This window comes from Andrographis paniculata, unplaced genomic scaffold (genome assembly GCF_009805555.1).
Source record: "Andrographis paniculata isolate CXL003 unplaced genomic scaffold, ASM980555v1 Contig61END, whole genome shotgun sequence".
Classification (NCBI taxonomy): domain Eukaryota; kingdom Viridiplantae; phylum Streptophyta; class Magnoliopsida; order Lamiales; family Acanthaceae; genus Andrographis; species Andrographis paniculata.
The window spans coordinates 2,595,600-2,617,900 of NW_026137597.1; the positions used below are offsets into that span (position 1 = coordinate 2,595,600).

At 30.5% G+C, this 22,301-nt stretch overlaps 1 protein-coding gene and 1 pseudogene across 1 annotated transcript; both read left to right on the plus strand.

Annotated features, from left to right (window-relative positions):
* Positions 1–1,673: 1,673 nt before the first annotated feature.
* LOC127260324 (purple acid phosphatase-like) overlaps positions 1,674–22,301 on the plus strand; it is a 68,053-nt pseudogene continuing 47,425 nt past the window's right edge.
* On the plus strand, positions 11,347–12,415 carry LOC127260275 (purple acid phosphatase 10-like). The gene is made up of 3 exons (XM_051287985.1): positions 11,347–11,650; positions 11,785–11,906; positions 12,052–12,415. Exons 1-3 carry the CDS (start codon positions 11,513–11,515, stop codon positions 12,119–12,121), a joined length of 330 nt encoding a protein of 109 aa, XP_051143942.1. The 5' UTR covers positions 11,347–11,512; the 3' UTR covers positions 12,122–12,415.

The following is a 22,301-nucleotide window of genomic DNA, read 5'->3' on the forward strand; positions in this document are numbered from 1 at the left end:
GATGATATATTAAATAAATATGTATATATTTTTAAAAGATAAATTTATAATCAATAATATTTATATAGTTAAAATATAATAACAAACAAAAAGTAATACATTAGAGTAGATAGCTAAGTTGGCATGAGATGTCGTGTAAGTCTTTAATAACTATAGGGTCACTAGTTCGAAACCCTTCGACTTGCCAGCCAGAGTATTGCGAAATGAAATATTAATTTAAATTTTTGTTTAAGAAAATAGTGTATTTTTTTTTCCATTTTATAATTCAAAATTAAAGTATTTCATATTAGATAAAATTTTGTATGTTTTTTTAATTTTAAATACAAATCAATATTATATCACATTCTATACTATTTAAACAAAAACTAAGATAAAAAACAATTAATTTTCAAATCAAAACTAAATAAATCATAAGATTTTCCTCTTATCATTTAAATTGGGTTCATATATATTTAGATTTTAAAATCTCAGAAATAATATATAAAAATGATATAATTAATATGTATTTAATATATTTATATATCTATTTTAATTATGCAAAAAATAACAACCTAAAATATTTTATGTATAAAGGGTTTGTTTGTTTTGATTTTAAAGTGAGTTTTTGTTTAAATTTTTGTTTAAATAATGTTTAATACTATACAATAATTTTATTAGATAAAATAATATATTTTTTATTGAAATCCCGTGGATTGTGGTGTAATTTTTTATTTAAATTAAAAAACAAGCACATTTAAAATATAATAATTATAAAATAATTAAAGTAATATATATAATAAATATTAATAAAATAAGATATATAATATACTGTTAATAAAGTAATTAAAAAATACATAAAGAAAGGTATTTAATAATATAGATATAGTATGTCACAAAAGAGTAACTAAAGACATTAGATAATAATAATAATATTAATAATATTAATAAAAAGAATAGTCTAGAATAAATTTACAATATAAATAAAGAAAATTATAAATACATTATAGAAAACGGTTAAGACGAAAAAGGTGATTTAGCTTTTCGAAGCAGTCTCAAAAGCGTTCACCCAAATTTGGCTAATAATTTTAGAAATATTCCGGAATCCTTCTGGAAGGTTGTAGAACACGCTAGATCATTTGAGAAAGCCTAGAATATTCTAGGTTCTCGTAGATTCTTTGTCCTATAAAAGGACTCTGCTCCTCTCATTTGTATCATCGAAGCCGTTCGCAAGTTTATGCTTTTGTGTGATGATTTCCAGAAACACATCCAGACTATGATTAGGGTTTATTTTTTTATTAGGGCTTTTTGAATGGTTCTAATTCTTTGGTAGGTGCCTTATTCATTTTGAGTTTTATCATCTTCAGATTATTTTAATTTTTTATATTTAATTGATTTTAATTTGTTTGTTTGCTTGGATTGAATTTTCCAATTTTCAGATAATTTTAATTTTTTTTATATTTAATTGATTTTAATTTGTTTGTTTTGGTTGCTTCAGTTGGAGCGATGATGACAGCAGATTTGGGAACAGAAGTAGAGTGAGAGGTATGTTGTGGTCCGATTGATATGTGACAGTGTGTGATATAATATATTTAATTTAATATCAATTTAAATAGGCTGGTGTTGAAAAATAGCATCCAACGATATCTATGTGACCGGCTAAAAAAACCAGCAAATTTATGTCTCCCAAGGTGCAAATGCAGCAGCAGCGGTGGCTTGCCCAAATTCTGGACAGTGGCTGCAGCAGCTCGCCATCTCTTGCAGACACCGGAAACCCAAGTAGTGTCTTTAAACCCTGTCTTGCAGGGAACATATACATATTTCTTCATTCATCTGAGTAGAGATCTATGGTTTGAAGGAAAAGTAAGAGGAAACCAGATATATACATAAAGTACTATCACACCCAGTCTTGGAAAATTGACAAGCCCATCATTCCTCAAATGCTTCCCGGGTGGCAACGGGTGACATTCATTACTTTAGTCTTTGTGTGCAAACTTTTCCCAATTGACCCAAAATGTATGCTCCATTAATAAATGCTGCATTGGTGGATGAATGTGACGTTTGCAGTTATGGGTCAATTTTGAAAATGATTTTATATGTTTGAGTGGCGGTTTGATCAACCTATAGTACTCATATGATTATGCTAAAATTACTGAATCTCTTAACTAAAAGCTTTTTCCATGTTGTGTGGATTTTTTATTGTTTCCTTCAATACCATGTGTGAATGACCCAAACAGTGTTTTCGGCATACAACACAACTCTGACATCAATATTGAGCTGTCAGTAACATTTATTATGTCTAGGATTTTGGCTTTGCCTTTGTTGTGTGACAATAAAAATATTTAGAAATTTGTAATGCTATCATTCATAACCCTTTGCTCTCATTCATAAGCCTTTGCCTCAGCCTCTGCTTGTTTGCAGTGGTAGTCTTTGCTTAGAACCTAGTGAAATGTACTGTGTTTTCTTTATTAGCTGCATAGAAATTTTTATCCCAACATGAAATTTTGAAATTTTCGCAGACGTAGTAGGTAAAGGAGGGCTGATACATATAATAAGAGATCATCTTCATCTCGTTGGCTATTGGCACCCCATGGTGCTATGCGCCCTTTAGTCTTGTATACAGCTATATTGTATTTTCCTTTCTTTTCAAGGTTTTGGGATTCCCATTCATTCTTGGGCTACAGAAGCGCACTCGTTGCTTGAATCAGACGAGAGCCTTGACATAGTCTAGTAATATTTACCGATGTTTTCTATAAAACCATCAAATCAATTTCAATTTAAAATGCTTCATCCAAAATTAATTTTTGATTTGACTTTTATATTAGTTATCACTGCAAATATTTTTGACAGCTCTGCATTCTTGTGCAGGGATACAAATTTAATCTTCACTGGAAATTTCATCTATTTGGGATCATTCCGTTGGGTAAACTAGTCTAAGTTTCTCATGTTTTTCCAATCTGGTTTCACTTTCTGGACTAGGCAATTAGAATGATGGTCTTTTCCGACAAGTTGAGGTATTAAGTTCTGACAAGCCATCCTTAGAAGTCTTGGAAATAAATTTTAAAGGCTGCTGCAAGATGCTTTGGAGTTCTGTTCTCTTATGCTACTATATATTTTGTATATTGAACAATATTAAGTGGGCATCGGATGTGAAACCTTTTGGTTTATTGCAGCACATGGAGGTTGCGCAAGAAAACTTCAGCAGTGGTGGTCAAGGAAACTATCGCAACAGCCACAAAACATGTCTCCAAACTGATAGCTTCAAGGGTCAAGGAAACTTTAGTGCTGGTCGAAGCAGCAGCACCAATGTGGCCTCGGCCCAAATCAAATGGCTCGAGAATTGAAAGATAGATATGGTTGAGGCCATTTTTCAATTGGCTGATGATTAGGAGATGTGGTGAACTTTCAGGTTAAAATGCTTTTTGGATTTGATATTATACAAATGATGCTAACTTGTCAAGTATATGATTATTATTAGTACAAATATTCTTATTTTGCTTTGTTCTAAGCGTATAGATTTAAAGTCAAAATAATTTTAATATATGATGTTATGACAAATATTTTAAAATTAGTGCTATGACTATCAATGCTTTGATTTTTTGTTTTCCCAACATGAATTAATCAATGCAACTTAATGATATGTTTTTATGCTTTTAAAAAACTATACATATGATTATGCGCTACATTAGATCCCATGCGGTACACATTGCAATTAACTCTATTTAGAAAGATATATTTTTACAAAATAAATGGTAAATTAGATAGTAAACTTTGAATGTAAAACTAAAAGATTATCAAACAATGGAATAAATTTAGTGGATAGAGTAAAATAACAGTTATAGTATGGTCATTAACCTTAAAATTAGGGATCATTCTGATTCCATCACAACCATGAGATTGGATGAAAGATGGACAGTCAACAAGGCGAGCAGGGTGGATATGTAATTTGCATTATATAATAAATAAGACAAACATAAATTTTTGCATAAATTAACAAAATGCATCTATAAATATTACATTTCTTTATTAGGTTAGTGATAGTGATCATAAATCCAAGCACAATCATTTTCACAACAAAAAAAAAAAAAGAAAATTATGAATTTGTATTTTGAAGAAGATGGATCAAAATGATGTACATTTCAGTGAGTACCAGCACCCCATGATCGAAGATGAAATTTTAAAAAACCGTGAATGTAGAGTAAGTATTTTTTTTTTCCATTTATCACAAATGTAACGTAGTGGTGACTTTATTTTATATTGTACATTTACTCTTTGAACATCATACTATACATATAAATAAAGCATACTTGTATTGCTTATCTAGAATATCAGTAGTCGCAGGTAGGAGTTATTGAATCATCACCGAAATCAATTAAAAATACGGATAGTCAATAGAATATTGTAGGAAGAAAAAAACAAAGTGATCGGAATAATTTCATTGGGACGATTTTATATTTTACTGTGTGTGAAAATAAATATTACAGAAAAATATTGCCGAAAAAACAAACCCAACATTTCATGAAATGGTGTGATTAATATTTTCTAAAAATAATTGTGTTAATTGATTTAGGGAGTGTATTCATTTAAAATTTTATTGGATTTTAAAAAGTACATGGATTTATGAGCATTTAGAAAATTCACATGGTCTAAGTAGAGTTTGATGGATTTTAATTATATATTGATTTAAATGAATTTTTATAGATTTAATTGGATTGTTTATGGATTTATATAGATTTATATGATTGTAAAATAGTTTTTTTTAATTAATTTATATAATTTGTATAAATTTATATGAAACACATTTGTAAATAAAAAAAATTTAATAATTAAATAAAAATACAAAATATATATAGAGTATTACATGTTTATAAATTAAAGTATATATGAATATATATTATATATTATTAATGATGTATAATAATTATAACATAATATTACTTTTATATATTAATATTTTTAATTTTATCATTTTTATTATATTATTATTTAATATATAATTTATTTTAATTGATTAGAATTTTAGCATAATATTATTATATCTGTATATGTATTATTAATTTAATAATTTCAATGTGAAATGGCAATAACATAAAATTGATATGGAGAGGAATAATGTTTCATTGTCAAGTGTATTGTACATAAAATTTAATAATATATTTTTTAAGAATCCATCAAAATCTCTTCTTGTGTATTGTACAATTTGTTCATAACTTTTCTCTAAAATTCAATAAAATCTACAGACTTGATGGTTGAATATCATAAGATTTTAAAATACTTAGATTTAATACCTCTTTTAAAAGTTTGATTGAATAGGTTCAAATTTTAAAAACATTTAAAAGTCTGAATTAAATATCTTCAGATTTTAAAAGACTTAGTTTGGATTGAATACATAAAAAGTTCAATAGAATCCTACAAAATCAGGATTGAAGACACCCCCTTATATTTGATATATGAATAGATCTTGTATATTATGAAGCAGAAAAGTCAAACTTACCCATTACAATGAATTTTTTATGTGTAGATATTATTGCATCATATTGCGATTATATAAACATCATTTGAAAAAAAAATTATATTGTATTTAGTTTACCATAAAACATCGTAATAGTACTACGATGACATCATAACTGAGAAATCTATACGTCATTACATTTTTTATTGGTAAATATTCCCTAAAAAATTATTATCATATTTAATCGGTGGTTCTGGAAAATCAAAATCTAAATCGATTTTTATGATATTAGGTAACTGCATCACATCATATCAAAGTTTAGAAATGTTTGACTTATTTACAATTCAATCATATTTCTCCTTAAATTAGAGACAATATCCAAGAAAATTGGAGAATTGATATGGGCTTTAAATCAAATCAATTCCACTTAATTTTTCTAATATTTAACGTCATAAAATTGTATACATAAATATGTCATATGTTGGGTAAAAAAAAATGGTCAGTATTTACTTACACAATGTTTATACTGAATTGACATCGTAATTTTATAGCAGATAAATCAATTCATAGTATTATGTGTAGTATAATTTATAACATAATGTATCATTTACTTCTACGGGCAATGATTACTGGGTGAATGCATCATTTTCAAGCATTGATGATGTGTACACATTATATTGTAAATATGCACCTAGTCGAGGGTTGAAAAAAACTGATCCCAACAAGTGCAATACGTACATCCACTTTGTTGCAATAAAGACGAGAGGCAAACAATGGAGGGAGGGAAAGACGGTGGCAGCATGGCTGGGAATCGCGTGGGGAGATTTTTGCGCTGACGGGATTAGGGCTCTGGTGATATTTTGGGGTGGGGGGAGGTGTTTGGACCGAGGGTTAATTAAATTAACCTTTTCGTATTATTACCTTAATAAAAATATTGTTTCAATATCATATTCTGACACGGTAAATAGCATATCATATATATATATTTAGTAAACAGGTATATATTGTTGAATTTGGAAAATTATTGGATTTGTTAAAATATATATATATGTATATATATATATATGAAAAATATTTGTTTAAGGAACATTCTAAAATAAATACATAAAAATATCAGTACAAGGATTTGAATATTATTTTTCATAAATAATTTTGTTCATATATTTGATTAATTGATAGATTTTGTATTAAAAAAAATAAAAAAGTCAAACTTTTGAGTCATTATGAACATTTCATGTATTAAAAACGTTGCATCAATTTATGATCATGTGAACATTATTTTAAGGCAACATACATTATTTTTATATTGCAATAAAAAATCATTACAATTTCTGTAGTAATTATTTGGACAGGTTTCTAGATTAAAAAAAAAAAAAGGTGGATTCAATATATTCTAATGCTGCAAATATATATATATATGTATTTCGTAAATAATTCATATATTTGTTAATTATGGGAAAAAAAAAGAGTTAATTTCTATTTAGAGATATGAGAATTAATTATATAAGGAAACATTTTTTAAAAAATACATAGATCAAGACGACACACGGTGGTTAATGTTTACATACAAAAATTTCGAACATTCTTCAAAATATATTTGCAATAGAGATCCCCACTTCATAAGCAATACTTCCTCAGTATACTAAACTCGTACCACTATTTTATTTTATTTTTTGTCTGCTAAATGTATACACAATCTATTAATAATAAATAATTTTATCCCCTCATATTTTTATTGTTCTTAATTTAAGAAATAATAACTAATTTTTCACTGATTTTTCTGCCGGTAAAATATTTTTTTAGTTCCGTATGTGACCTATTTTATGACTTTAAATGGAACATATCTGAAAATAGTCTTGCAAATAAAATTTTTTCGCTAAGATAGTCCTCCGGTGCTGAACTTGCCATGCAAGCCCGCGCTTGATGCACCTAACATACTATCGCCATGTAGATACCCAGCTGAAAAGGTCAGAGAAACGAATCATCTCGTTTTTGTCTCATAATTTGGAGTCATGTCGATTTTTACTCCAGTAGAGAGTCATCTCGTTTTCGACTCCGGCGGAGAGTCATCTTGTTTTCGCCTCCGGTGGAGAGTCATCTCGTTTTCGACTCCGGTAGAGAGTCATTTCATTTTCGACTGACATTATCAACAATCCGATTTTTCTGCTTCTTAAGGAGCCGACCTCCGGATAATGTGTGGTGGTTTTTGGTGTGCTTGCTGAAATACTTGAGTTGCCTCAGCTTGGTGCTGCCGGAAATACGCCGCCACGTCCCCAAACTTCTAACTCTATCTCCAACTGCTGCTCGCATCACCGGAACTGGACGGTACCGCGGATGACGGTTATCTCCTTTGAAACCAAATAACTCAGGTTGTGGATCATGGTCTGATGGTTCATTGCGGGCTGATATTCAAGTTCCTCTCCTCGTCGTCCTTGAGCTCACCCCAAGCCAATTTTTTTATAATTTTTTTAGTATTAAAAATATTAATTTTTATGTATTTATATACAATTTGCCCCTTCAAAACTATCTAAATTCATATATAATTATGTCATTACTTTTTATTTAAATTTGTTAGTTAAATATTAAATAAATTATAACATTTTTCCGTCGGGATTTCGATGCTAGTTCTATCACTGCCGGCACTCCCCGCTGATCTTCCCCGCGCGACGGGAGGACAGGCTGCCGCCGATGCGTCTGGAGGAGGAGGTGGTGGAGAGTAACGGAAGGGGGACAAAGAGAGGGTTAGCATATGGCTATCTTGATCAAAGGTGGGGATGAAATAGCCGACGGCAATGGGCAAATCTGATATGTTGAAATTGTCCGAATCCAATCTCAATCAAGCAAAAATTAAATAAGACGCGGATTGGTCGAAGAACAGAAGAATCAGGTTGTGTAACAAAAGTTCCGATCGAAATTCGTCGGCTCTTCCTCTTTCACAGCTGGGTAGTAGGTCTGGAAATAAAAACACGGACGTGTTCTCCAGAATACGCTAGTGTTGGATCCGAATCACCTACCCAAGAGCAAAATTGATGAATAAGTTTTTTAACGGAATTAGTTTTGATAAATATTTTTGAATGAGACTAAAAATGAAAAAAAAAAAAAAAAAAAAAGAAGATTTTAATGGGACTACTTTTGGTTTTTGCTCCAAATTAATATGTTAGAAATAAAATAATACTCCGTCCGTCCCAATACAATAGTCTTGTTTATCATATTTGTCTATTCCAAAACAATAGTCTTATTTCTATAAATAACCATATCACTGTAAAACTACTTCTACTTTTTCATTTTTATTACACAATTGTCACTACTTTTTACACTAATACACTTACAAGGGCAAAAAAGTTTTTATCTATACTTTCTACCAACTACCAATATAATATCAATATTTCTTAAATCTCGTGTCCAATCTAATTAAGACTATATTCTGGGAAGGAGGGAGTATAAAAAAGTTAAACTTATAAAAAATGAATAACATACTAATTATAAACAAACAAAATTAAGTTTTCGCATCGGGTTTTATAAACAAGTTTAAAATTTTCAGTTTTTCGGGACTATTTCGTATCAGGTTTTTCAGATTTGTTCGAGTTATCGAATGACTTGAAATAAAATCGTTGACATGTATCGTATTTGAATTGTCAGACTTGGATTGACGCCCTTAAAAGAAGTAAGTATGGGTTCAATCCTGGACAATCCCAATAAATTTGGCATGTGTGTGCACGCATGTGTTAAAATAAAATGTCAATGATATCCGTGGGAACGCGGAAAAGTCAAGTCACACCTAGAGGCGTCGGGTTTAAACCCATTACCTCACAATTACAAGTTTACTCTGCACACCACCACAAGACCATCCTTTGCTGGACAAAATATATATTTTTTTATAATACGAAATATATTATTAAAAAATAATAAGTATCTCTTGGGTATCCAAAAATCCGAATTCAATGTCACGAGTCTACTTATACACTATCAGATGATATTTTACGGACTATTATTATTATTATTATTATTATTATTTAATGCCGATTGTGAGTGGTCTGAATAATTTATAGGTGGGCACGGACATGCCATCCCCTACTAAAGTTATCTATCTTTTACCATTGACTTCCCTGATGTGTGACCTCACTTGATCGCTTTATTCATCATTTAGCTTGCATTTGTTTTTTAGAATTTTAATTTTAATTTTAATTTAGCTTTCATTTTTTATTAAAATTTTATTTTGAATTTGAGCTTTTTTATTAAAATAATTATTTAAGTTTTTCATGTCTAAATGTGTTATATGCGTGTGTAAAAATAGAAAATATGTTTTGTATAAATAATAAGATTGTAGAAAAATAATGGTAAAGAAATAAATTTGAAAAATAAAAAATCAATAGAAAATTAGAGTTGATTTTTTTTTTTTATTTAGTAAAATAGAAAATTCACTTAAAAATATATAAGAAAAATTACAACAAGATGGATAAATTAATATAGTGTGTACCAAATGGAAAATTAGAGGATGAATAATTCATGAGAAAATGATAAATCAAATAAGAAAGAGTTTCATTGAAAATTCGTCAAAAAATAATTTTGTATTTAGTCGGTGATTTTTTTTAAATTTTAAATTTGAATAATTATTTGAATATAATATTTATGAGATTATAATAATATATTTTTAAAGAAAACTATAAAAACTAAATAGTAAAAAACAAATTAACAAATAAACATACACTGAAACATTCTTATTTTCAATTTCATTTTATTTCTCTATAAGTTGAAAGATAAGTAAAATAGAAAATAAAAAAGTTGTGTATCCAGCATTGAATTCACACTAATTCTTTAGTATAATTTGTTATTGATTTGTCCTGATTAAGAAAATTAGAGAAAATTGATAATGTGCATCAAAAAGTGGTGAATCTAACATTGAATGTACTCTAAATTTTGGGCAGTATGATACCAAATACTATTACGAGATCGGTATTGAGCACACAACAAGAACTTTCTGGTTTACTAAACCTCCACCTGTTGGACCTGATGCTCCATATACTTTTGGTCTTACAGGTATATACATACATACATATATATATACATACATACATACATATATATCTACTTGTATACATACTTGTTGGATAGGCAAGATACATAATATGCTGTATTATGGTCTTGGAGAGCTTTAAATATCATAGCCTAAACTTGGAACTTCCCAGTGCTTCAAAATGATTGAATTGAAGTTTTGTCAGCTTTTTGACAGGGGATTTGGGGGCAGAGTTACAACTCAAACAAGACACTTACACATTATGAGCAGAATCCGAAGAAGGGGCAGACTCTGTTGTTTGTTGGCGATCTTTCTTATGCCGATAGGTATGATTTCCATGACAATAGGAGGTGGGATTCGTGAGGGAGGTTTGTGGAGAGAAGTGTGGCTTTCCAACCCTGGATTTGGACTGATGGAAATCATGAGATCGATTTCGATCCTAAAATTGTAAGTGTTCTTCATTTCCTTTAACTATGTAGTTTCTTTCATTAGGGGGATCATATCATAGAATCAATCCATATTTTCATTTAATCACAACTGATTGAGCTTCTCAAATTCCATTTCTGGAAAAGAATTATGTTTATGCTAGCTGTTGGATTAGAGGATGAGTAATTAGCTGATAATTTAGGAGATGAAATTAAAGAATGTGTTGTCGGTTCATACTTTTAGGTGTGTTGTATGAATATATTTTTGTGCTGAAATCGATGGTAACATATGTTATATGGAATCAACTTGGCTTACAGCTGTTAAATCTTTGCAGGGCGAAACAAAACCATTCAAGCCTTATAAGCACCATTATCACGTCCCTTACAAAGCATCGAAGAGCACCGAACCATTTTGGTACTCATCAAGAGAGCTTCGGCACATATCATAGTTCTGGCTTCTTATTCAGCATACGGTCGGTAAATAAACAAAATGCAATCGCAAAACTGGTCAAAATGGCGTGCGACTACTTGTTTGTTATTCTTTTTTGCTCTTTTTTGAAAGGTAAATACACTCCTCAATACACGTAGCTCGAAGAGGAGCTGCCGAAGGTGAACAGATCTGAGACGCCATGGCTGATTGTGCTGATGCATTCTCCATGGTACAACAGCTACAACTACCACTACATGGAAGGAGAAACCATGAGAGTTATGTACGAGCCGTGGTTTGTCAAATACAAAGTCGACGTCGTGTTTGCTGGCCATGTACACGCCTATGAACGATCGGTATGTCGCATTAATCGGTTCACCTTGCCACAGATTGATTGTTTTGATTCACATTCTTCCCCCAAGATCACTTTCTTATCTATATGTATACTTTTGCACCATGTTTATTCTCTATGAAATGATATATATTTCAGGAACGCGTATCTAACATTGCGTATAATGTTGTGAATGGAATTTGTACACCGGTGAGAGACCAATCGGCCCCTGTTTATATAATCATTGGTGATGGAGGAAATCTTGAAGGCCTCGCTACCAAGTAAGAAACACACACATAAAATGTAATGTTTCAAATGAAAATTTTAAAATTTTTTAATATATTAAAAAATAAATATTTGATTTGATTCTTCTAAAAATAAATATTTGATTTAACGAAGGCTTAAATGATTGTAATGTAATGTCAGCATGACAGAGCACAGCCGAAATACTCGGCGTTCCGGGAGGCGAGCTTTGGACATGCGACATTCGCTATAAAGAATAGGACACACGCGTACTACAGCTGGCACCGGAACCACGATGGGGTCGTGGTGGAAGCCAACTCCATGTGGTTCTTCAACAGGTACTGACATTCTATCGACGATTCTACTGCTACCACTGCTCAATAATAATAATAGTAATTTGTTATAGGGTATTGTATTTCCGACTGTAGTTGCTATGCTGCTTTGTAAGAAAGCAGTACAAATTTCTGGATATTTTTTAAAAATATCTAAAGGAAATGCTTATTTCCGACTATTGAACTATTGCTATATCTGTGGAACTCTAGTTTAAGTCGCCAACATCGTAGAGATAATAAATGTAAAACTACTATTCAATATTGATGTTAGCTAGAGCATTGTATTGAAGGAAACAATAAACGTTAACCCGCACGAAGGGTTACATTTATTTAAGAGCAGGAAACGACCAAATGGGAAAACTATCTAATCTATCTAATGCAGCCAATCATTCATAATGGAATCGCTTGCACCATGAGGGTTCTGGAAAAAGAATTCGTTATCCGAATTCAAATTGCCAATTATTACAAAATCTAACACATTCATTTAGAAAAATAAAAATATTTTATTGTTGCTCTAAAAATTCTATACTTTATCAGAATTATAGGAATGAGTATTATTGGTAGATCAAACCACACTCTCAAACATATAAAACACATTTAGCCGAAGCTGTTCTTCCTATGCATATCCACACAAAAGCACTTGCGAAAACCATCCATAACTTACTTACCAATCAAGCAAATTAACTTAGCCAATGAATACAAAATTTAGGATGTCTCATTTGCGCGCATGAATCATTTTACCCATGAGAATATATATAAATATTGAGGCTAGAAACAATTTTAAATCCATACTTGCAAGTGTCAATAAATCGGAAAATCAATGTCCCCTTTGCGTAATTGGTGTGCTTTGGACGAACAAAATACTTACAATCGGTAGGTCGACCACGAAAAATCAAAACCCTAGTGAACTTACAATGTACGCTCCTTTCCAATATTGAATTAAGTACAAACAATTACTATGATCCCACAAAATTACAACTTGTTACCTACTAGCAAAGAAGATCCTTCAAGAATAGAATAATCTTCCGGTGCATCAATCCAAACAGCTTCGTTGGGTTCCTCGAGGCAATACTTGAGGTCCGTCCGAGAAAAAGGCTCATCCGTCCTGGCATGTTATCCTTTTTTTTTCTTAATTGGATGAGTCAACCTATAGGGTTTATGAAAATTGTTAGCCCTCCCAAGTCTGTCGCTGTCAACACAGGTCCGAACAAGAAAGATGTCTCCTCCCCAAATCCAGCGATCAGTCCACTCAAATGAATGAAGACATTTGATAGCTGGCTCGGGTGAAGCGCATTTCTCGGGTCCGTGCCGCTGAACGTAGCCGATGAGATGGCAATTTAGGGACCTGCAGAAAGCGTAAATCGACCATAAAAATCAAAACCGGCTGTTTGAACAGAATCAAAGTGAACTTTGAGCAAGGTGAGAAACCAGTAGTTTTTCTGGTTGGACATAAGTCTCGACTCGAGCCGAGACCGGGCAGTCGTTCGCGCGAATCCCTGTTTATCGTGCGCCGGCTCGATAAAGTTCGCTTCGATGACACCTGAAAGACGACCAATGTTAACATGACCGACGATAAAATGTGTTCGACCCAACAATAGGGATGGACAGCGTACCGACGACTCCTCTGCCGTCGTTTATAGCTGGACAGCGTACCGACGATAAAATGTGTTCAACTGTGCCGAAATCCAATTCAGGCGATCCCTCGTCTTCCCAAATATTGTAGATTATGATCCGCGTTCCTTGTTCATCCAAGAAATCGAACTGCAGAGGAGAAAACTATAAATTTTTGTTCGTCATCTAGGAATAGTATCTGTTCTTAGTCATCAATTCAAAAGCTACCTGACGAAGGAGATCTTTGTCGAACGGCACCACTGCTGGATGATTTCGAGATTTCGTAGCCAAGAGTGAGCTGAAGATTTTTCGGGTTTGATCCAAGTCCTTCCCCTTCACTCATAATTGATGGTAGAGTTTGATAAGAACAAGATCCAATCAGTATTGCATGATTAATTGATGCATCATAGTTCGTCACGGTAAAGATACTTGCTTTAAATATTTAATCAATTTTACAAAATCTACCTCAGAATTTTATTTAATTCATCATCAGCAAAACCAACACCTATCTCACCAAAGTTCCATCCATGGCCCAACAATTGATTCTCAATCCTCAGCCAGATCTTCTCAGTATTCTTGTGTTCCAAATTGTGGTGCCAATATCTCATTTTGCCTCTCATATCTTCAAGTGAAGCAACAAAACAAATAAACGAAAATCAAACAAGCAAATCAACTGAAAATTAAAAAAAAAAAACAAAAAAAACTACAAAATCAACCAATCCGAACCAGAAAAAGCCCTTGTTACATCGTAAACCCTAATCTGAACACGAACCATAGCGCGGCCTTGAAAATATACAATAACCCTAATTCCACAGTTGAAGATTTATATAGTATTTACTAGATCGTTCTAGAAGGTTCAATATATTTTTATTCATTTAATTATATTTTTATTATATTCTAAAATTTTTTATAATATTTTAAATAGAGTTTTTTTGGTGCTCCGTCCGTCCGCACCCACTTTTTCCCTACAACATTCCTTTCCTCTTAGGAACGTTGTCTTCTTTCTACGGATTTAGATGCCTATAATTAATTTATTGTATGTTTTTATGTTCTCCTTTAGGAAGCAGTAGAAATTAATAGATTAAATAAATAAATATAAGTAATCTAATATTGTATGTTTTTATGTTCTTCTCGGCAAGAAGTAAAAATTAATAGATTAAATAAATAAATATAAGTACTCGAATATTAAAATTATAGAAGACAAATTAAAATTAACTAAATTAAAAAATTAATAAATTAAGTAATTATATATTTAAAACAAGTGAATGAAATAAGAATAAAAAATACATGAGAAGATAAACCAAATGATTACAGAAGATGAATAGAAAGAGAATTGTATAAAGCACAATAAATAATTATCTTTATTTTGTTTTTTTGTAATTAATATTGTACTATTCTGATATAACTATTGTGTTTTCGTGATATAATAAATGTGCTCTTCATATCAATTTTTTATTTTTTTTTCTTTTTTCTTTTGTTTTTTTTAATTATAATATATTATCTACTTTTATCTCTTTTTTATTTTATTTTTTTAAAGTTAGTTTACTTTGCTTTTGTGATATAATCATTTTGCTTTCGCAATATAACAATTGTGCTCCCCTTATATAACTATTGTGCTCTTCTGTTTGTTTGTTTATTTTTTTTTTTTTTTTTTTTTTTATTCATATATCACCAAATCACAACAATCAGAATTTCAAAATTTTATTAACATATGCACGCAAACCCACTTTGTTAGTTCATTGATTTTACTGCATGTCTGCCCTCATCCTTTTCAGTCTTCAACTGAGTTTTACCATCTGCGTAGCATCTGCCTCTGCTTATGCTATTGTTATTAATTAAGGTTAGCTATAATAAATATTAGTTTGGATAATTAATTATATATTTTGATTTACTAATAGGATCTTTTATTCGAAAGCCGATGCCGTATACTCTCATTTTTTTTTTTTTATTGTTTTATTTTGAAAATTTTATTTTGTTCTTTTGAAGTAATCATTCTGTTTTTTAAATTTTATTGTTGTGCTATTTCATAATTAATATTGTGCTTTCTTGATATAATCATCGTGTTTTTTTAAAAAAATCAGTAATAATATATATTTTTTGTTGGAGAAATAATCTAGATTGAATGAACATATGAATAAATCGTATTTCGCAAGGTATACACGATTTTGGATATACTTTGAGTCACTTAGATTCGCTTTGCTTATACGATATTTCGACCCTATTAACGCCCCGGGTTACACGAAATTCGTACGAGGATAAAACAAAGCAACACTCGGATTTTAGTTGAAAAATCGAGCAAGTAAACGTTGTGAGATTATTTGCGCACACAAATTTATTCTGCAGACAACATTATTTTTTGTTCTTATGTCCGACAATTATGTAGTGGATAACAAAAAGTAGTGGAGATACCCAAAAGCGGATATCTTCATTGCGGTTAGTCTAATGTCAGCATGACAGAGCCACAGCCGAAATATTCGGCGTTCGGGGAGGCGAGCTTCGGACATGTGACATTCGCTGTAAAGAACAGGACACACGCATACTACAACTGGCACTAGAACCAGGACAGGGTCGCGGTGGAAGCTGACTCCATGTGGTTCTTCAACAGGTACGTACTGGCATTTTATTGATGATTCGACTACTACCGCTGCTCAATAATAATAATAATAATAATAATAATAATAAGAATAATTTTTTATAGGAAACTCGTATTTCCTACTACAGTTGCTATGCTGCTTTGCTTTGTAAGGAAACAGTACAAATTTCTGAATATTTTTTAACATATCTAACATTACAACAAAATATTCATATTTCTATGAAATTAGCTATGGGAATTTCAAAAAATATATGTAGCTAATGAATTTGATATAAAATTAGCCATGAAAATGTATTTAGTGACTATAAGCAGTGTAGCTAATTTTGCTATATAAATTGTCATGACAATTTGCAATATAATTTCCCACAAACTTATTTTGCACACTAATTGCCACAACAATAAGTTTGATATATATTTTGCCACATTTAAATAATAATTAATTTACCAAAATTTTCCACAAAAATTGCCACGATTTATATGAAAAAAAAAATTGTCATGAATAATTAATATTTAAACAATTAAAATTAAATATTTTAATTTTTAATGTGTACAGAAATACAAAATTTGATGTAAAATTGAAATTGTAAAATTCAATATTATAAATATTACGAATAAAAAAACATTAATGAAACATTATATATTAATTAACAAAATTAATATTTTAAAATACATATAGTAAACATCAATACAATATTTAATAAAAATATATTTAAATAATACTACTAAAAATACACATGGAAGTAAATCTTCCGGATTTTTAAAGTTTTGGCATATATGCTTCTCTTGAAATATGCTTCAAACTCTTGATACGTGCTTCGATTTCAATATTTTGCCACAATATTTGATATGAATATTTTTATTTTTTTATTTGCTTATATATTTTTGAATAAATGTAACACAAATTGCCATAAAAAATAACATGCGGCTAATTTGCTTTAATATTATTTACGAAAAAAATCCATAACAAATTTTGCTACGAAAATAGTTATATTTTTATTTTTTTTATCATATTTTTGTGGCAAATTATGTAACAATTTTGACATATAATTATTTTATAGCAAAACTTTGTAGCTATATCAATGTTTTCTAGTAGTGTAAGTGAAATGCTTATTTCCGACTATTGAAGAATTGCTATACATGTTTATATGCATTTTTACAATTACACATGTTAAACTCTAGTTTAAGTCGCAAACATCCTAGAGATAATTAATGTAAACTACTATTCGATATTGATGTGCTAGAGCATTGTATTGATGAAAATAATAAACATTAATATGCACGAACGGAAAAACATTAAATTAGAGCAGGAGACGACAAAATAGGGAATCTAATCTATCTACGCAGTCAATCATTCATAATGTAATCGCATGCATCATGAGGTTCTGGAAAAAACAAAAATATTCGATTGTTGTTCTAAAGATATTCAATAATTTATCAGAATCATAGGAACGAGTACTATTGGTAGATTAGACCATACATTCAAACATATATAACACATTCGGCCAAAGCCTTTCTTCCTATGCATATACATTCAAACATATATAACTTACTTACCAATCAAGCAAATTATCTTACCTATGAGAATATATATATATATTGAGGTTAGAAATAATTAAAATTCATACTTGCAAGTGTCAATCAATCGAAAAATCAATGTATCCCCTTTGCATAGTTGGTGTGCTTTGGACAAACAAAATACTTACAATCGGTAGGTCGACCACAAAAAATCAAAACCCTATTGAACTTACAATGTACGCTCCTTTCCAATGTTGAATTAAGTACAAACAATGACTATGATCCCACAAAATTACAACTTGTTACCTACTAGCTAAGAAGATCCCTCAAGAACAGAATTTTCTTCTGGTGCATCAATCCAAACAGCTTCGTTGGGTTCCTCGAGGCAATACTTGAGGTCCGTCCGAGAAAAGGGCTCATCCAGCGTCAATCAGTCCACTCAGATGAATGAAGAAATTTGATAGCGCTAATCTTGTCAGTATCCAGTCGAGATGACAATTTCGGGACCTGCAGAAAGCGTAAATCGACCATAAAGTTCGAAACCGGCAGTTTGAACCGAATCAAAGTGAACTTTGAGCAAGATGAGAAACCAGGAGTTTTTCTGGCTGGACTTAAGTCGTGACTCAAGCTGAGACAGGGTGGTCGTTCGCTCAAATCCTTGTTTATCGTGCGCCGGATCGACAAAGTTCGCTTCGAGGACACCTGAAACATGACCAATGTTAACATGACCTACGATAAAATGTGTTCAACCCAACGATAGGGATGGACAGCGTACCGACGACTCCTCTGCCGTGGTTTCCAGCTGGGTTCCAAACCCTCCAGAAAGGCTGTTAAGAAAAATTGGAAGTCGTAAAAATGGATCAAAACAGGGAGATATACGGCGCAGCGAACCTTGATAAGGCAGTTCTTGTGGTATACATTGAATCCTTGTACGTCGATACAGTGTTTCGCGTCTTTGATGAATCCAATCATCCCCATCGCAGACATCTGCATCAATGCAAGGAAATCGAACAAGAAAAATTGGGGGACATATGTACAAAAACAAACACAACAAATGCGCTTACATTCGGATCTTTCGACGCTGCTGGTTTGTGATGCATCTCTTGGGGGTAAATCATATCGTCGATTATATCCTGATGCTGAACATTGATGCCCCGTAAGACAATGCGAAATCCGGGTGGAATCTCATATACTGCTGCATTCTCTATCTGGCTCTCGTCTCGGCTGGCTCCTTGAATTTGTATGTCCTATTGGACAAGCAAATGCACAAATAAAATATTCAAAGATATGGTGGAGTTTGATAAGAAGAAGATCCAATGACTACTGCATGATTGATTGATGCATCATAGTTTTCATCACAGTAAAATCCTTAATTAATTCTACAAAACCTACCTTAGAATAGTATCTGATTCATCATCCAAAGAACCAACACCTATCTCGCCACGTTTGCATCTATCGACCCAACAATCGATTCCCAATCTTCAGCCACAGCCTGATCTTCTCAGTTTTCTTTTGTTCCAAATTTTGGTGCCAAGACCTATTTTGCCTTTCTCATATATCTCTCATATCTTCAACTGAAGCAACAAAACAAATCGCGAACTAGAAAAAACTCTTATATATCAGAAACCCTAATCTGAACAAGAACAATAGCAGCGCCGCCTGTGAAAATATACAATAATAAATATCCCACAATTGAAGATTTATATAGTATGCACTGGATCGTTCTAGAAGGTTCAACATATTTTTATTCATTTAATTATATTTTTATTTTATTTTAGAATCTTTTACAATATTTTAAATAGAGTTTTTTTCGGGGGCCAACCGCACCCATTTTTTTTTTTCTTGTGCTATTTTTACAGTACCGATGTTATAAAATAGTTGTATATATTTTAAATTTATTTTAGACTTTTCTATAATTTTTTTTTATATTATTTGAAATAGTTAATCTTTTACAATTGAATATATATACTGTATGTATAAATACATTTCTTTATGTATTTTATTAATTTTGCATATTTTTAATTTTATAAATATTTTTTATATTCATTTTATATATTACTTTATTTTTATAATGATACATTTTTTAGTCTTTTTTTTATATTAAATCAAAAAATTATTATTCAACTTGCATGTTCATAATAATAAAAAAAAAATTGTATTATTTATTTTTATAAAATATCAATAAAATATTATTTAAATCAAAACTCAAACAAGAAAATTCGATTTTGATAATTCTATCATAATCACATGAATAGTACTATAGTGGATCAAATTACATATACAAACATAACTAATATATTTTGTCACAAATTTCTTTCCTATATCCACATAAAATTAGCACTTGCAAAATTGAGTCATAACTACATAAAATAAAATCAAGGATTTGTTCTTCAAATAATTTTTTTCAAACATGATTCTGAATAATAAAATATTTATATTTTATAATCTCACACAATATCAACATTCAACATAAAATAATATTTTTATATTACTTATACAATTTTTTATATATCACATAAAAAATATATCTCAAATTAAAACAAAAACAAACAAACCCTAAGTACACACTATAAATATAATAAACCAATTAAATAAGAACGGATTACTATGCAGCCAAGAAGAATGACTCAAAATTATGCGCAGTAGCATAGAGTATACAACAATAACATATATATATATACATATATATGAAACGAAAAAAAGGAAAGGAGAAAGATTTTAAATCAAAGGTTGTTTTGGAAATAATAAATTGTTTTACTGCTTCTCCTTGAAATTAAACAAGTTTTGAAAGCCAAAAAGAAAAAAAGGAAAATGTCATAAATACTTACACCTACTCTCAATCATTGCCTTTAATATTTGTTTCACTTATCAATTCACTGATTTTTATAGTGTCACGTTGATGGTTCTAAAACATTGAATACATATGATTTTTATTTATTTATTTATATTTTCAATTTATCTAGAATTTTCTTTTTATATAGATTGAGGGGGTTTGCAAAAAATTAATTATTTTTTAAAACATAAAAAATATATTATTAAAAAAAAATTAAATAAAAACACAATCATATAATATTTAAAATAAACAAAAAATCAGCACTAAAAAGTACATATAATTTTTGAGAAAAAATTTAAAATCACCTAAGGATTTTGAAAAAAAATTACAAATTATAATACAAAAAAAATGTCATTTTCTAACGAAATTGAATCCACTGCAATAGTTTCGTCACAAAAAGTGGCTTTTGTTACACTTTTTGTCCGAACAAAACAAATTTGTATTGGTCAATATTTTTTATTATTTGTTTTGATAGTTTATCCGTAACAATTACAAATATGACGAGACGTAGTCCTATATATATTTGTTACGTATTTGAAACCGTAACAAAAAGTCAGTATTATAATTATAAATAAAAAAATTTAAAAAATTATATAAAATTATTTTAAAAAAATAATTAAAAAATAATAAAGTTTTAAAAACATTTTAACACTTTCCTAACATATTATATGTTAACACTTTTCCAACATACATATATTTTACCTAATACAAAATTCACCTTCTATTTTCATTTTCTCAAAATCAACTCCCGATCTGCAAGGAAGATCTGGCCGACATCCTCTGCTCTATCCGTCGCCGATTTGAAGCTCGTCATTGTTGACGGTGTGAATCTTTCTGGGCACGGTGCTGTTCTCACGAAATCGAGCGGTGAGTTAAAACCTAAGTATTCTGTGGTGTAGCTATAAAAATCGATTTTTAGGTTTTGAGTGTTCTGGGATTTTGATAATCTTCTTGTTCACATATTTAATGGTAAATAGCAGCTTTCCTTAACCACTGCTTGTCGTTTTGTCCATCCGCTGGGTTGGGGTTTAGAACCCAGATTTGTGTTCAATTTGTGCTCGTGCCTTATTTGGGAAAAAAGACATTGAAGCAGAGTAATTAATTTTTGAAGTTTTATATGGATTTGCGTTTGGCGATGGATTTGGGTTTAACTGTGACCACTAATAATATTTGGATTTTCTTCATATTTTTAATTTTTATGTTGTGGAAACACATGGAAATTTCATTTGTACTACTTAGTTTTCTGGTCCAAATTCTTAATAATGGCATCGAATATTGGTATGATGGATAGTGCACATTTTGTGGGGAGAAATAAACTTCTTGCGTGGATTAATTCCAGGCTTAGCTTAATTTGAAGAGGTAAAGAATGAACTGCAGAGACTTTAAAATCGAATTCATTTTCTTACAGTAGTTGGGGCTTTTTTCTGTGATTTTATTTTTAGTTCATTTGACCGAATTTTTGATTGTCTGATGCTTTTTGATGTGGAAGGAATGTGGTGATCTTAGATTCCAGTGTGGTTGTTGATTCATTTATGAATTTTGTTTTGAT

Bases quoted from the DNA above. Each gene is read 5' to 3' on its own strand.
- LOC127260275 (XM_051287985.1), top strand. From the start codon at position 11,513: ATGCATTCTCCATGGTACAACAGCTACAACTACCACTACATGGAAGGA. The intron at 11,651-11,784 runs GTATGTCGCATT...TATATATTTCAG, and splicing joins TACACGCCTATGAACGATCG to GAACGCGTATCTAACATTGC. The intron at 11,907-12,051 runs GTAAGAAACACA...ATGTAATGTCAG, and splicing joins CTTGAAGGCCTCGCTACCAA to CATGACAGAGCACAGCCGAA.